The sequence below is a fragment of the Thamnophis sirtalis genome, unplaced genomic scaffold (assembly GCF_051295495.1).
Source record: "Thamnophis sirtalis isolate CommonGarterSnake01/CBP01778 unplaced genomic scaffold, rThaSir2_p1.2 scaffold_11, whole genome shotgun sequence".
Taxonomy (NCBI): Eukaryota; Metazoa; Chordata; class Lepidosauria; order Squamata; family Natricidae; genus Thamnophis; species Thamnophis sirtalis.
In genome coordinates, this window is record NW_028261391.1 from 46,951,018 (window position 1) to 46,966,794 (window position 15,777).

Below are 15,777 nucleotides of genomic sequence, written 5' to 3' on the forward strand. Positions count from 1 at the left end.
GAAATGGGGGGAAAAGGTTTTGTACTCTGCAAACCTCCCCAAAATGGCCCTTTTTTTTGCAAATAAAAGGCATGAATAGCCTTGGGGGTGGGCTTGCAGAGTGCTCCTGCAGGGGTGGGTGGGCCAAAAAAAAGTGCCCTTTTTTTGTCAAAAAAATGCATGCATAGCCTTATGGAGGCTTATAGAGTGCTGCTGGGACTGGAGGGGCAAAAAACTACCCGTTGTTTGCTCATTTCTGCCCTCCCCAGCCCCCAGGAACTCTGAAAGCTTCCATAAGGGTATGCACGGCCATTTTGGTGAAGGGGCAGAGCTTCAGGAGGCATCAATGTGTGTTCGATGTATAAGACGCACCCAGATTTTCAGCCTCTTTTTAGAGGAAAAAAGGTGTGTCTTATACTCCGAAAAATACGGTAAGTGGTTTTTGTAAGCATTTATTGGAAGTCATAAGGACTTTAAACTTCCAAAATAAAAGCTTATGTCACCACAGAATATTGTGACTAATTCAGAATCCAGTTTTTCAGTCTGCAGAGTAATTCTGGCACCACTATAATTATATTACACCTCACCTCAGCTATGATGTGCAAATCCAGTGACAGCTAAGAATCAAGTTGTGCTCTAAGATTACAACCTTCACCAGCTTCAACAGAACCAGGCTTCCTTTCTAATTTTAATTGTCACTATAGTTCCAGTTTTATTTTTGCAATAGCTCCTCCCTATTGTCTGATTTTAATTTTCCCCTCATCTATCAGTTTCCAATATTTTAACAAATTGGGATCTACAATTCTTTGTTCTATTCTGACTTTAAAATTTGCATATCAAATTTATTAATAATAAATATTTATAAAGACTAATTGTGGGTTTTTTGTGTCATAACATTCAGTGATGCTCATTGAATTTCAATAAACCTAAATTTATTTACATATCTTAAAAATTAAAAATGCTGGTGGTCCAAATCAAGGTGTTAATAAATGCGTAATTGTTATGTGGGTGGCAACAAAAAAATTATATGTACCTTTTTTTTATGAAAATAATATTTACCTTTTACCTTTTAACAGAGCTAACAATAAAGATTATTAGTATATTCACTAATTGATTTAAAGTAAAAATCATAGCATCCATCCATATTTTTCATATAAGAGGTTGTAATTTTTAAAATTGTTGTTATCTCTTCTTAATTGCTTTCCATTCCTTTAGGACATTTAGAATTTTGATACAATTTGGGTTGAATGATAATATTGGAAGATGATACAATTCTCCTGCACACTGCTTGGAGAGTCCAAGAATGGGTATTATCACAGTCTGCTTGCCCTTGACTGAGAAGTCTTTTCCCTGGCCACGCCTCCTTGCGTGGCCACGTCCTCCAGAAAAAATTCTCAGTCCAGCCCGATCGGATTGTTTCTCTGTGAGCTCCAGGTTTTTTTATTTAATTTTACCTAACTTGGACTCTCCAAACTGTCTTTTCCCTTCAATTCTACCTTTTCTATTCTCCTTTCCTTTCCCTTCTGGTAGCAGCTTGGATTGCTGCTTTGAAGCCTCATGTGAGGCTAGGAGGCAGACGGCTGTGGGGGGGGTGCTTCCAGGCCGCACGCTGCAGCCGGCTTCGGAGGCATGCCGCTTGTTTAATTAGAGGCGCGGCGGGCGGCAGACGGCTCCAGGGAACGCAGCAAGGCTGCGGTTGGTCAAATTTATTATTTTCTCACTGTTTTTTCGCTCCTGGGCCCTAGGAAACGTGGAGATCTGCCACGGAGACGATTGGGGCCTGCGGAACAGCCGCACGTGTTCACGATCATTCTCCTCTTTCCCCTCACGCTGTGGCGGCGGCCATTTTAAGGCTGGGAGTTTCGCGCCCTTTTAAGGCCTTGGCCTCCGCTTCAGCCCCGTCTCACTGGGCTGCCGCTGGGTGGTTATGGGGTCAGCGGGGGCTCTTCCCATCCCTCAACTGCCTTCCAGACCACCCTCATCGTTCTCTAGCGGCGCTGGCTTCTAGGTCTCCATGCCTGAGCCTCAGCACAGGGAGGCCCCTGGCCTGCAGATTGGCAGTTGGATTTTTAAAAATAGGAGGGATTTTTTCCTCCTCATTGCTGGCTATTGGGTGGCCCCTGCTCTAGCCTGGTTGAATGTTTGACTTAATAAGCTACACATTTATTTATTTATTTATTTATTTATTTATTTATTTATTTATTTATTTATCTATCTTGTATGCCGCCCACTCCCGGAGGACTCCGGGCGGCTCACAAAAGACAAGGGAAAGGAGGGGAACAAGACAAAGACAACATATTAAAAACAAAACCAACATTCACAATTTCTATGGAGGTAGATGCTTCTCAGCTCCCCCAGCCTGCTGGAACAGCCAGGACTTGGTGGCTTTGCGGAAGGCCGGGAGAGTAGTAAGGATCCGGATCTCAACAGGGAGCTCATTCCAGAGGGCTGGAGCTGCAACAGAGAAGGCTCTCTCCCGGGGAGTCGCCAGCCGACATTGGCTGGCAGATGGAATCCGGAGGAGACCCAACCTGTGCGTCTGAGAGAGGTAATCGGCAGGAGGCGGTCTCTCAGGTACCCAGGTCCGATGCCATGTAGGGCTTTATAGGTAGCAACCAGCACCTTGAAGCGGATTCGGAGACTAATAGGTAGCCAGTGCAGCTCGCGGAGGATAGGTGTAACGTGGGTGTACCTTGGTGCACCCACAATCGCTCACGCGGCTGCATTCTGGACTAATTGGAGTCTTCGAACACTCTTCAAGGGCAGCCCCATGTAGAGCGCATTACAATAATCCAGTCTTGAGGTCACGAGGGCGTGAGTGACTGTCTGAAGGGCCTCCCGATCCAGGTAGGGTCGCAATTGGTGCACCAGGCGAACCTGGGCAAAGGTCCCCCTGGTCACAGCCGACAGATGGTGTACTAGAGTCAGCTGTGGGTCCAGGAGGACTCCCAAATTGCGAACCCTCTCTGAGGGGCGTATAATTTCGCCCCCCAGCCTGAAAGATGGAACAGTTGGACAATCTTTGGGAGGGAACATCAGAAGCCACTCGGTCTTGTCTGGATTGAGTGCCAACTTGTTTGCTCCCATCCAGACTCTAACAGCCTCCAGGCACTGGCACATCACTTCTACTGCTTCGCTGAGTTGGCACGGGGCAGACAGATACAGCTGCGTATCGTCTGCATATTGGTGATACTTAATCCCGTGCCGGCGTATGATCTCACCCAGCGGCTTCATATAGATGTTAAATAGGAGGGGGGACAGGACCGAACCCTGCGGCACCCCATACTTGAGGGGCCTTGGGGTCGATCTCTGCCCTCCGACCAACACCGACTGCGACCTGTCCGAGAAGTAGGAGGAGAACCACCGCAAAACGGTGCCTCCCACCCCCACCTCTCGCAACCGTCGCAGAAGGGTACCATGGTCAATGGTATCGAAGGCCGCTGAGAGGTCAAGAAGCACAAGGATAGAGGGGTGACCCCTATCCCTGGCCCGCCAGAGATCATCAATCAGCGCGACCAAAGTAGTTTCCGTGCTGTAACCAGGCCTGAAACCCGACTGAAAAGAGTCTAGATAATCGGCTTCATCCAAGGACTGTTGGAGTTGCGAGGCCACCACTTTCTCAACAACCTTCCCTACAAGGGAAGGTTGGAGACTGGACGATAGTTGCTCAAAATGGCTGGGTCCAAAGATGATTTCTTCAGGAGGGGTCTCACCACCGCATCCTTTAGGAGGGGTGGGAAGATTCCCTCCCGGAGAGAGGTGTTCACAATCGTCTGGATCCAGCCGCGTGTCACCTCCCTGCTGGTCGAGACCAGCCAGGAGGGACACGGGTCCAGTATACAAGTGGAGGCACTCACCGCTCCCATGGCCTTGTCCACTTCATCAGGAGAAGCCCGTTGAAACTCAATCCATAAAGCATGCTCAAGACCCTCCTCCGGTACCTCGGCTGGTATCGTGCAATTGGAGTCCAGCTCTGTCCGAATCTGAGCGACTTTATCCGTCAAATACTGAACAAATTCCTCAGCTCTACCCTGTAGACGAGGGTCACCCGCATCCCTCCCTTTCAAGAGGGAGCGGGTTATTCTAAACAAGGCGGCTGGGCGCGATTCGGCGGATGCAATAAGGGCGGCAAAATGCGAACATTTCGCCGCCCGTATTGCCACGAGATAGGCTCTAATAAAGGCTCTCATCAGTGCTCAGTCTGACTCAGATTTACTGGCCCTCCAGCGGCGCTCTAGGCGTCTCTTTTGGCGTTTCATCTCCCGGAGTTCCTCGGTGAACCAAGGAGCCCTCCTGGATCCGCCGCCTCGAAGAGATCCCAAAGGCGCAATCCGGTTTGGAGCCCCCGCCGCCGCTATATTCCAAGCAGCGACTAAAGACTCCACCGGATTGTGGACGATAGTGTCAGGTATTTCTCCAAGCGCTGTCTGAAACCCCATTGGGTCCATCAGGCGCCTGGGGCGGAACCACCTAATCGGTTCCTCCTCCCTACAGTGGGGGATTGGCCTCCGAAAGTCAAGCCTCAGCAGGAAGTGATCAGACCATGACAAGGGCAAGGTTTTAATGCCCTTCAACATCTCCACTGCTCCGACAGAAATACAAGGTCAAGTGTGTGACCCGCTGAATGAGTTGAACCTCGAATTACTTGGGTCAAGTCCATGGCTGTCATGGAAGCCATGAACTCGTGCGCCCCATCAGAGCGTTCACCAAGTGTAGGCAGGTTGAAATCCCCCAGAACCATAAGCCTGGGGAATTCCACTGCCAACTCGGCTACTGTCTCGAGGAGCGAGGGGAGGGCTGTTGCAACGCTGTTGGGAGGTAGGTACGTTAGCAACAGACCCACTTGACCACCAAGGTCCAGCTTCATCAACAGGGACTCACACCCGACAAACTCCGGAGCAGGGATCCTACGAGGAACTAAAGACCCTCGGACGATGACAGCCACTCCTCCACCCCTTCTCTGGGATCGCGGCTGATGAAGCACCTGAAAACCTTCTGGGCACATTTCAGTGAGGGGGACTCCTCCCTCTGGGCCCAGCCAGGTCTCAGTAATACATGCCAGGTCTGCCCCCTCATCTAAAATTAGGTCCCGGACAAGGGGAGCTTTGTGAACCACAGACCTGGCATTTAGCAACAACAGCCTGAGACCAGGGCCCTGACAATTCTTGTCACCTGGCCCTGGAGTGGAACTAACAGGGCCGGAAGGAGGGATCTCTGTGATGTAGCAAACCCTCCTTCCCTGGTAATGGCCAGCCCTGAAGTTCCCGTCATACCTGCCCCTCCCCATAGTGACCGTAATGCTCCGGCCCTCCCCCGCTACCGTAGACCCCACAACCCCTCCCACAGCTCCCGCACCATCCAGCAGGCAATCCTTAACACTCATTCTAGGACGGGAAGTAAGTCTGGGCCCCTACCACTTCTGCAATGGCACTCAGTGGAGGAGACACCGGGCAATACTCTCAACCCTCTCATACACACGCAGCCATTCACCCATGCAGTCCCCACGAAATAAGTTAAACACAAAAAATACAACAGTATGAATTTTAAAAAAAGTGGGTGCAAACATCAACCAAGCATACCATTCACACTACATTCCTAAAAAATTCGCGGAGCACTGCGCTAGTGCGATGTAAGATAATGGTGTGCAGATGGAGGGCGAGCTGCTCCGCTCTTCTCCCCTCCTCTGAGTCCTAGAAGAGCTTCCCAGGCCACAGGTCCAAAGTCAGTAGCATATAAAGTGGCTGTAAGTGGAGAGGGCACGGGATAAGGGTCCGGTATTGGTACACAGCAGCTTTCCAGTCCTACGTCCTCCGGATCCAACAAACAATTTATGGCCCCCGTGTCGGGGTGTAGTTCTTCTCCTTCCCCTGAGATTGAGCAGGGTCCAGAATCCGGGGGGGGGGGAGACTCTGTGGGGCCAGTGTCTGGGACTGGCCCGAGCTGTTCCAGAAGATGGGATAAAGGGCGCCAATTCCTACAGAGCCAAGTCCTGACCCCTATGGCTGCCATCATCTACCACTCCTAGCCCTATTCCAACCTTATCCTACTACTAAACCTAATCCTAACCTAAAGCTAATCCTAATTCTAAGCCTAAACCAAAAACTAACACCAACCCAAACTAAGCTCATCCATTCTAACCCTACACCAGCCTAATCCTAACTACCCCAGCGTAGCTTAGCCCTAGCCCCCACACTAACTCTACCCCCAACCCTAGCCACGACCCCAACCCCGGTCTCCACTAGCCCTGCCCCAAGGCCGAGAGCACCCACAGACGGTACAGTCTCCAGTACTTATACCTAAAACTATATCTAATCTATGCCTAAACTATATTCTAAATCTATATCTAATCTATGCCTAAACTATAACTATAAACCTAAACCTAACTAAATCTACCTAATTAACTGGAGCTATGGCAGGCAGCAAACAGTCAGAGGGAGGGCAGATAGAATGACCGGAGCAGATGGCCCCAGCCGAGGCGAAGGAGAGTCAATGCTGGGTAGGGAGATGGTAAGGCTTGCCGGTAATGGAGAGGGACAGGAGTGGTATCCGAAAGGCTGCGATGGAAAAAAAGGAGGGGGAGGTGTCCAGGCCTCTCACTGACTCAGCAATGGACGATGTCAGCACGGCGCCGCCCTTCTCCGCTCCGAGCAGAACCCAACAGGGGCGGAGGGGCGCAGGGGCGAGAGGAGAGGGGCGAGAGGAGAGGCTGGAAAGGGCGAGCAAGGCATTGGGGGGTGAGGGGGAATGGCCACTGCGGCGGTACGCACAGCCAGCCGCCGAATCCGCCAATCCCACAGAACTCTGTTCCAGATGGTCTCAATCGAACAGATCTCCCAATCCCCCCTGCTCACTGCTCACCACATAGATGAAATAAAAAAAACAGAGTTCAGCTCCAGTTGGAAAAGCAGCCGCTCAGATAGAATCAAAGGCAAGCATCCAAGATTTAAAACACAGCGTTCAACAGAGCGGCACCGCCATCTCTCCTCTGCGCCACGAAGCAGCTCCAGTTCCAGGCCTCAGCAAATCCACAGCTAGGAAAGCGACCGGAGACGGCTGATGTTCAAATGCCAGTCCCCACTCGATCCATGAAATACAGCCCTTCCAGGACCTTATGTCAAAGTTGTCACGGACTCCGGAGGCTCTTCTAAGATCTTCTTTTGTCTCGCCGGCTTCTATCGGGCGAGAAGCCAGGCAGCCATCCAGGTCCTGCACATGCGCAGATCACATTCAGTATCCCCCTCCTTCTCTGCTCTGCTGATGAATTATTTCTTATCTGTTTGTGCATTCATCTGTATTGTGAAGCCTCACTCATGAACTCTCTCATTTTTTTCTATTGCAGAGCAGTCTGTCAGAGTTGCCTGTCTTTTTTCTGCCAATTGCCTGATCAACCTGTGTGTTTCCTCATGGATCCTTCTGTCTCAGGTTCCCTTGCTGGTAGACAGGGTCCTCCGCAGGTTCCGAGCATGGGTTCTCCCCAAGCTATGGAGGATGGTTCAGGCAGGGCGCGGGTGGTCAGTCAGGGTAAAACTCCAAGGACCCACTCTGTGGCCGAGGCCAGGGACGCTGAGAGGCGCCAGATGGCCCTTGACAAGCAATTTGAGAAAGCCAGGCGCCTGGCGGAGAGAGATGCTCTCTCTTCTACCCCTGGGGTTCCCTTGGCTCCTCCCCCTCCCAGAGAGGATCCCACAGCTCTATTGGCTGAGGAGGTTGAGTCGCAGGACTTATCCCCCGGCAGATCCTTAGCTCCTTCCTCCCCTTCACCCTCCTGGTCCTATGACCAAGAGCAGGAACCTCAGGATAATTCCCTTCCCATTCAGGGAGATCATGCTGATCCGGACTTGGGTTCAGATTCTGACTCTGAGGCTGAGCTTTCTCCTAGCATGCAGAGAATGATGGACAAGGCCATTGCTAGGGCCGTGGAGGCCGCCATGCGGAAGCGTGAGCACCTGGTATCAGGTCCCCCTAAGACCACCCTTACTGAGCCGCCCCCGCCAAAGCGGGGCGCCATCCCTCTCTTGAATCCTCCGTGGTCAGTGAGACCTCGGCTCCTGAGGATCTTTTTCAACTGTCAGATGACGATGATGATCTCACATCTGACGCCCCATCCTTCTCGGGGCTCTTCAAGCCTTCACTCTTTAAATCCATCCTGCAGAAGGTGAAGGTGGCCACAGGTGAGGGGATAAAACCCACCCCAGCTCCTCCTGCCACTGGGGCTGCTCCGGCGAACCGGCAATATTTAAACTTCCTCCTTCTCACCAACAGTTGGTTCCGATCCCCGAGCTGTTCCTTGATTTAATTCAGCGCCAGTGGGATCAGCCTGCCACTTCTTCCTCCCCCAGCGGGGTGGATAAACAGTTGTACACCATGGAGCCAGCTCTGGAGAACCTCCTGGTACTTCCAGAAGTAGATCCCCCTATCACGGCTCTGACTTCCAACACGCCCCTTCCCGCAGACCTCCTTGAAGGTCTCAAGGCGGAGGACAAAAAAGCGGAAAAGGCCTGTCACAAGATTCACCTGGCGACGGCCTGGGCCATTAGAGCGGCCCCCTCCGCTTTCTTTTTCAACAGGGCAGTCGTGATCTGGCTGAGGGAACTCCTGCGCAGACTTCCTCTGGAAGACGGACGTCTTCATCAGGATGTGTCCAAGACCATTGCGGCCGCCCAGTACGCCGCGGACGCCTCACTTAACGCCACCAAGTTTGCGTCCAGGGCCTTAGCTGCAAACGTAACGTCCCGTAGACTTATTTGGCTCCGCCATTGGCAGGCGGACCAAAAACATAAGTAGAAGTTAGCTGCAGCTCCCTTCAAGGGTGCCAAATTGTTTGGGGAAGTGCTAGACAAATTCCTTATCGAATCTAAAGATAAGAGGAAGGTCTTGCCCTCTACTGCTAAGAAACAGGATCGCAAGCCCTTTCGCTTTCGTAGGAGGCAGTCCTTTCATGCCTCAGAGCCTTCCACCTCCACCGCCTTCAACCCTGCCAACCGGTCCTCGGGTCAATCAGGGGAGAGGGTGCAAGACAGATCCTCCTTTCGCGACAGGGGTGGGCAGCAATTCGGGTTCTGCAAGTTTAACCGCGGCGGGGCTTCCAACAGGCCCTTCCGCAAGTCTAAGTGACTCCCCGATGACATCCCCCATAGGGGGGCGCCTTCAGCTGTTTGCCTCTCATTGGGCCCGGACAGCGGAGGACGCCTGGGTACTTCAGACCATCAGGGAGGGTCTCTCACTGGAATTTCTTCCCCCCCCTCCCAGGAATTTCATCAGGTGCCCAACCCCTTCCTGTCCTATAAAGAGGGAGCGGATGGACCAGGAGGTCCTTCACCTCCTGGAGATAAACGCCATAGAGCAGGTGCCCCCTGGGCAGGAGGGGAGGGGTTACTACTCCATTCTCTTTATCATCCCCAAGAGCTCGGGGGGGTGGAGGGCCATCTTGGACCTCAAGAACCTCAATCGGTTCATTGCCTATCGGAGGTTCAAGATGCAGTCCCTCCAATCCATCCTGGCGGGGATCCGCCAGGGGGACTTCCTAACATCGATGGACCTGAAGGAGGCGTATCTCCATATTCCCATTCGTCCGCAGCACAGGAGGTTCCTGCGCTTCTTTTATGCCGGCCGACACTTCCAATACCAGGCCCTTCCATTAGGCCTGTCGTCGGCCCCCAGAACCTTCACGAAGGTTCTGGCGGTGGTGGCTGCGCACCTCCGGCGCAGACCCATACGGCTCCAATGCTACCTGGACGACATTCTCATCCAATCATCATCCAGGCCGCAGGCCATGCGGGATCTGCGCATAACCATGAGGACCCTCAGGAACCACAGGTTTTCCCTAAATCTGGAAAAGAGCCATCTTTCCCCCTCCACCAGAATCAACCACCTGGGGGCGGTGATAGATTCTTCCTGTTGCAGGGTCTTCCTATCCCCAGATAGAGTAGAGGCCCTCCGTTCTCTAGCTCACCAGGTGATCTGTGCAAGGCAGTCTCAGGTGATTCTCCTGTCGCAGTTACTGGGGAAGATGATATCCTGCCTGTCGATTGTTCCTTAGGCCAGGCTGCACTCAAGAACTCTGCAGTGGCTTCTTCTACCTCACCAGAGGGCCAACAGGAGCAACTCGAGCATGTTGATCACCATCCCTCCGCCTGTGAAGAGGTCTTTCCGATGGTGGACGTCACCGGCGATACGCAAGGGCCACCTCTTCAAGGAACCCGACAGGGTGGTCCTCACCACCGACGCCAGTCTCTCCGGCTGGGGAGCGCACCTGGGCCACCTCGTGGTTCAGGGGAAGTGGTCCGCATCGGAATCCCGCTCCAGCATCAACCTCCTGGAGCTGAGAGCAGCGAGGTTGGCTCTCCGTCACTTCCACCGGGAGGTTCGTCGACGGCACGTCCTTCTAATGACGGACAATGTGGCCACCATGGCGCACATCAACCGCCAGGGTGGCACCAGGTCCAAACGCCTGATGACGGAAGTGGAAGCCCTAGGTCGCTGGGCAGAGTGTCATCTGGAGTCCATCCGCTCAGACCACATCTCGGGCGTAGACAACACCCGCGCGGACTGGCTCAGCAGGAAAACCATCGACCCTGCCGAGTGGCAACTCGACCCCGCCCTCTTCCGTCGTCTGACTGCCAAGTTCGGCCTGCCCCAGATGGACCTGTTTGCCTCCAAGGAGAAAGCCCAGCTGTCAAGGTTCCTCTCCCGTTTCCAGACTCAAGGGCAGAAGGGACGGACGCTTTGCGGTGCCACTGGCCCCGGGGCCTGCTATATGCCTTTCCTCTGCTTCCACTTCTACCACAAGTAAACTCCAAGATCATGGAGGAGGAAGCGGAGGTGATTCTCATGGCCCCTCATTGGCCCCGGAGATCGTGGTTCACTGACCTGGTCAGCCTGTCGGTGTCCCCTCCGTGGCGCTTTCCTCCAGGTCAGGTCTCCCTTCACCAGGGGGCAGTCGTCCATCCCGACCCCCAGTGGTTGCAGTTGGCCGCCTGGCACTTGAAGGGGACCTGCTAAGGAGTGAAGGTTTTTCGGACGAGGTAATACGTACCATACAAGCTGCTTGTCGTCCTTCCACGACGAGAATTTATGACGCCACGTGGGCCTCTTTTGCCAGGTGGTGCGAGGAACGGCTGTTGAACCCGGTCACTGCGCCCGTGAAGCGCGTTTTGGACTTTCTGCAGGGGGGCCTGGACAGAGGTTTGTCCCCCAACACTCTGCGTCGCCAGGTGGCTACCTTGGCTACGGTCTGGGCTGGGGACCCTTCGTCACCCCTAGGCAAGATTCCCAAGGTGCGCATTTTCTTGAAGGGCGCCTCGAATCTACACCCACCCACTGTCCACCGATATCCCTCCTGGCGGCTGTCCGTAGTGCTCCAGGCACTCACCGCACCACCCTTCGAACCTCTCAGCTCTATCTCTCTTCGCCATCTAATGCTGAAGACAGCCTTTTTAATTGCTATCACTTCCGCATGTCGCATCTCCGAGTTGGTGGCCTTGTCGATGCGTCAAGATCTCTGCATCGTCCATCCTGACAGGGTCGTTTTACGGCTCGATCCTTTCTTCATCCCGAAGGTCAATTCACTCTTTCATAGAGCGCAGGAGGTCATCCTCCCAAGTTTCTGCCCCCGTCCTTCCCATCCTCGGGAGCGCTCGTGGCATACCTTGGACGTTAGGTGAGCCCTGAAGGCCTATCTTCATCGAATGTCGGAATTTCGGCAGTCCGAGGCCTTGTTCATTTCCTTTCAGCCTGGCTTTCTGGGCAAGAAGGTCTCCTCTTCCACCGTGGGGCGCTGGCTCAGGGCATGCATCGCCTCCGCTTACGAAAGTCAGGCCAGAACGGTCCCTCGTAACATCACAGCCCACTCAACAAGGAGCGCCGCCACCTCCGCAGCCTGGGCCTCCCAGGCCTCGATTGAAGAGATCTGTCGTGCGGCGGCATGGTCTTCACCTTCTCCGTTTGTCAGGCACTACAAGCTTGATGCCTTTGCCTCTGCTGAGGCGGCCTTCGGCAGGAGGGTGCTACAGGCGGTTGTTCAGACGGATGAGCCCCGGGACAGTTCTTCTGCCCGCCCTGATGGACAGTAACTTGGGTATGTCCCATACTTGGACTCTCCAAGCAGTGTGCAGGAGAAAGACCATTGGTTCTTACCTGAAGGGTCCTTCTCTGCACACTGCGGGAGAGTCCAACCCACCCGGCTGTCCGGGGGTGATAGTGCCATCCTCTAGTGACTCAGAATTGTGACTCTTGTGTGTCCTCTGGACTTGATCTTGACTCTTATCAGGACATCTTCACGGACTTGTACTCTACCTTATTGCGACATCCTCACGGACTTGACTACTTCCATTTTTTCTGGAGGACGTGGCCACGCAAGGAGGCGTGGCCAGGGAAAAGACTTCTCAGTCCAGGGCAAGCAGACTGTGATAATACCCATACTTGGACTCTCCCGCAGTGTGCAGAGAAGGACCCTTCAGGTAAGAACCAATGGTCTTTCCACTGAAAATTAAAGGAATTAGTCATTATTTCAGTGATAAAAATGTCTGCTTGGTGTTTTTTCACAAAAGCTTCAAATTGCATAGCAATAATTTGTCTTGATAATGATTTGATCCAAGTATTGTGGTAGAGACAGGTCTTGCATGTTATTATCTGATAGCAAGGTCCACTTTTTTAAGCTTTACTATCAGGGTGGATATCAAAATTAGCCTTTTTACTAGTGATTTAAATCTCTTTACTAGTGATTTAATTGCTCTTTTTAAAGAGCAACTTTCATCTCTGCCCCACAGTGGCTCCTCCTCTGACCTGTTGTTGACTCACCAACAGTCCTATTCACTTTAATGGGACGGCTGGTGATGCGGCAATGACACAACAAGGTTAGGGATATGGCGGGCAGCAGGTGAGTGGATGCTCAGTAATAGGCTCTGCTCGGATGGATCTGAAATGGCAGGTGCTCTTTAAATGAAAGGACTCGTTCTTGCTGGTAGTTAGAATCTTTAATATTATTATATGCAAATAAAATGAATGTCTCCTACTTAGCTTGCAGAGCTTGGATTCTTTGAATGTGTTTACCAAAAATGTGAATATTGCAGAATATACAGCCTCATGCTACATAACTAAGCTCCATTTCATGCTGAATAAACTAAATTATGAATGTATCTTAAATAGAAAACTGCATTTAGATAGATTTTTACTTTAATACATTTGATAAAAATAAAAAAAAATCTGATTTAAATAAAAAAACAATTTAAAAATTTAAAAATCTGATTTAAAAAATAAATAAAATAAAATCATCGATCCTTATCCATCCTGTTTGAATTTGGATTTGCTCACTTTGAGGCTTTTAAATTGAATCCATAAATTTTTTCATATAGTTGGTTTCTGTAGTTTAATTGAGCAGTCTGTATGAATGTTACATCTGTAGAAGAAAGACATTTCTTAAATAGTCTTCATTCAAACAGACACAAATAGCTGGACTTCCAGCAGAGATATTGTATTAGCATTTGAAAACCAGTTGGAAATGGTTGGGATTTCCTGAAAGAAAAAATCTAGGCAGTAAAATACAGAATCAAGAGAATATTGTGACAAAAACACAATCCTCGGGAATGAGTTGCTTTGTAATTCCTTTCATTATGGAGAATAGTGACTGAGGTTTACATAACTAAAGCATTTAGTTAATTGGAGCCTTGACTGGGGGTTGTATGACTTGGAAGACATTGAAATTTGGAATCCTAAGGACTCTTAAGATGGCTTTGAATATTGTTGAGCAGCTGTATCTCCCTTTTCTTTATAGGTCTTTACATGCTTTTGAAATCTGAATGTTTCAATTGATTTTCCATACATGTCTGTTGAAATGTGAAATATTTCTTGCTTGGGTTACACTTTACTTCCTTTGGCCAAATTGCTGTAGCTTCATGGTGGTCAAAAAACCAGGTTTCCCTCGAAGGCTGTGATGGTTTCCAATGAAAATATTGTTTTTTTCCTGATCTTCCAGCAAGATATTTCTAAAGTGGATTTGGAGACTAAAAGTTATGCTTCTTCCAGCCACCAGAGCCTAGCTCTAATAAATGCCCTACCCCTGATCAGTAGAATCTTGTTTTCCTGTAGTCATGGGATTAATGGGACATGTTTCATCTAAGCAAGATTTTCCATGATCAGATTCTCTATAGATCTAAAGATTCCCTATGGATTAATTAGGATAATAGTGGGAGATTGTTGGAAATGCATATGGTTTTAAAACTTCTTTGCTTCATTCTTTTGTGCAAACAGATAAACAACACAAAATAATGGCATATCAAAATCTGAGTTTTTGATAACACCATTAAGACAGCCCTGTAAGCTAGCAGCCAACTATGAATGATCATAATACATAGATTTTAACTTTACTGGGATATGTTAAGCATTTTTATTTTGATTAGTTTGTAGAAAAAAAAATAAAGTAGAAGTAAATTTTTGACAAAATATTTGGGTCCCTACATTGGGATTTTGTTTTTTTGCCGGGGTCTGAACAATTTATCAAGGTCTTATGTACGTATTTATTTATTTATATACTTGTTTACCTACTTACTGTCTTTATTATATTTATAAATAACTCAAAGCAGCAAACATACCTAATACTTCTTCCTTCTGCTATTTTTACACAACAACCCTGTGAGGTGAGTTGGTTTGACAGAGAATGACTGGCCCAAGGTCACCCATGGCAGAGTTTGAATGCCTGGTGTCCTGATTTCTAGCCTGGTGCCTTACTGTTTTTCTTATAACTTTATAATCCACGTTGATTCTTTCTAATGAAAAGTTGCAAAATAAAATAAAAATTTTTGTTATATTTTCCAGTTTACTGGAATTTTGGGTTCCTGGCATGGTTTGGAAGGGCCAACATTTTATGTAGAAAAATTTGTGGAATCCAATCCAGAACAGTATTATTAGAGACAAACTATTCTGTACCAGCTTGCTAAGTAGAATGAATTTTAAAGAGAAAAGTCACTTCATAAAAGACTTGTTAAAAAAAAATCAAGTGGTAATTTTTTTTGCCTTCTAATCAGGGGTGCCCAGATGGATGTGTCAAACCATCAAGATGGCAATCACAGTAAATGTGAATGAAACCTCACACGTTTATATGTACAGGTAGTCCTCGATTTACAACAGTTCATTTAGTGACCGTTCAAAGTTACAATGTTACTGAAAAAAAGTGACATGGCTGTTTTTCACACTTACAGCCATTGCACCATCCCCATGGTCACATGATCAAAACTCAGATGCTTGGCAACTGGTTCATATTTATGATGGTTGCAATTTCCTGCAGTCATGTGATCCCCTTTTGCAACCTTCGGATGAGCAAAATCAATGGGGAAGGCAGATTCACTTAACAACCCTGTTATTAATTTAACAACTGTAGTGATTCATTTAACAATTGTGACAAGAAAGAGCATAACATGGGATAAAACTCACTTAGAAAATGTTTCATTTAGCAACACAAATTTTGGGCTTAGTTGTGGTCGTAAGTCGAGGACTACATGTAGATGTAATCCATTTCACTTTTTAAAAAATTGTCTTCATTATTATACATAAGAACAATAGAAAATAAATGGGTAACGTTTCATTGTGATGATTGTTTTGGCCATTTATTGATTATTCCAGGTTTTTATGAAATTTGCCTTCATTTTCCTCAACAGAAAATACATTCTGTAGTGGTGACCATGTATCATGGCATAGTCCATTGGACAACAGTGAGTCTAGAATCCAACATATGCTCCTGACTGAAGATCCACAAATGCAGCCAGTTCAGACACCATTTGGAATTGTAACATTTCTCCAGGTATG

At 49.3% G+C, this 15,777-nt stretch overlaps 1 protein-coding gene across 4 annotated transcripts in view; it reads left to right on the top strand.

The window, feature by feature from the left end:
- Window positions 1-15,777, top strand: part of SUFU (SUFU negative regulator of hedgehog signaling) — an 87,586-nt gene that overhangs the window by 24,915 nt on the left and 46,894 nt on the right. For all 4 annotated transcript variants that reach the window (XM_087725759.1, XM_014073177.2, XM_087725758.1 and 1 more), the window contains exon 4: window positions 15,630-15,772. In XM_087725759.1, the coding sequence (XP_087581885.1) occupies window positions 15,630-15,772 (143 nt within the window). The remainder of the gene's footprint in view (window positions 1-15,629; window positions 15,773-15,777) is intronic.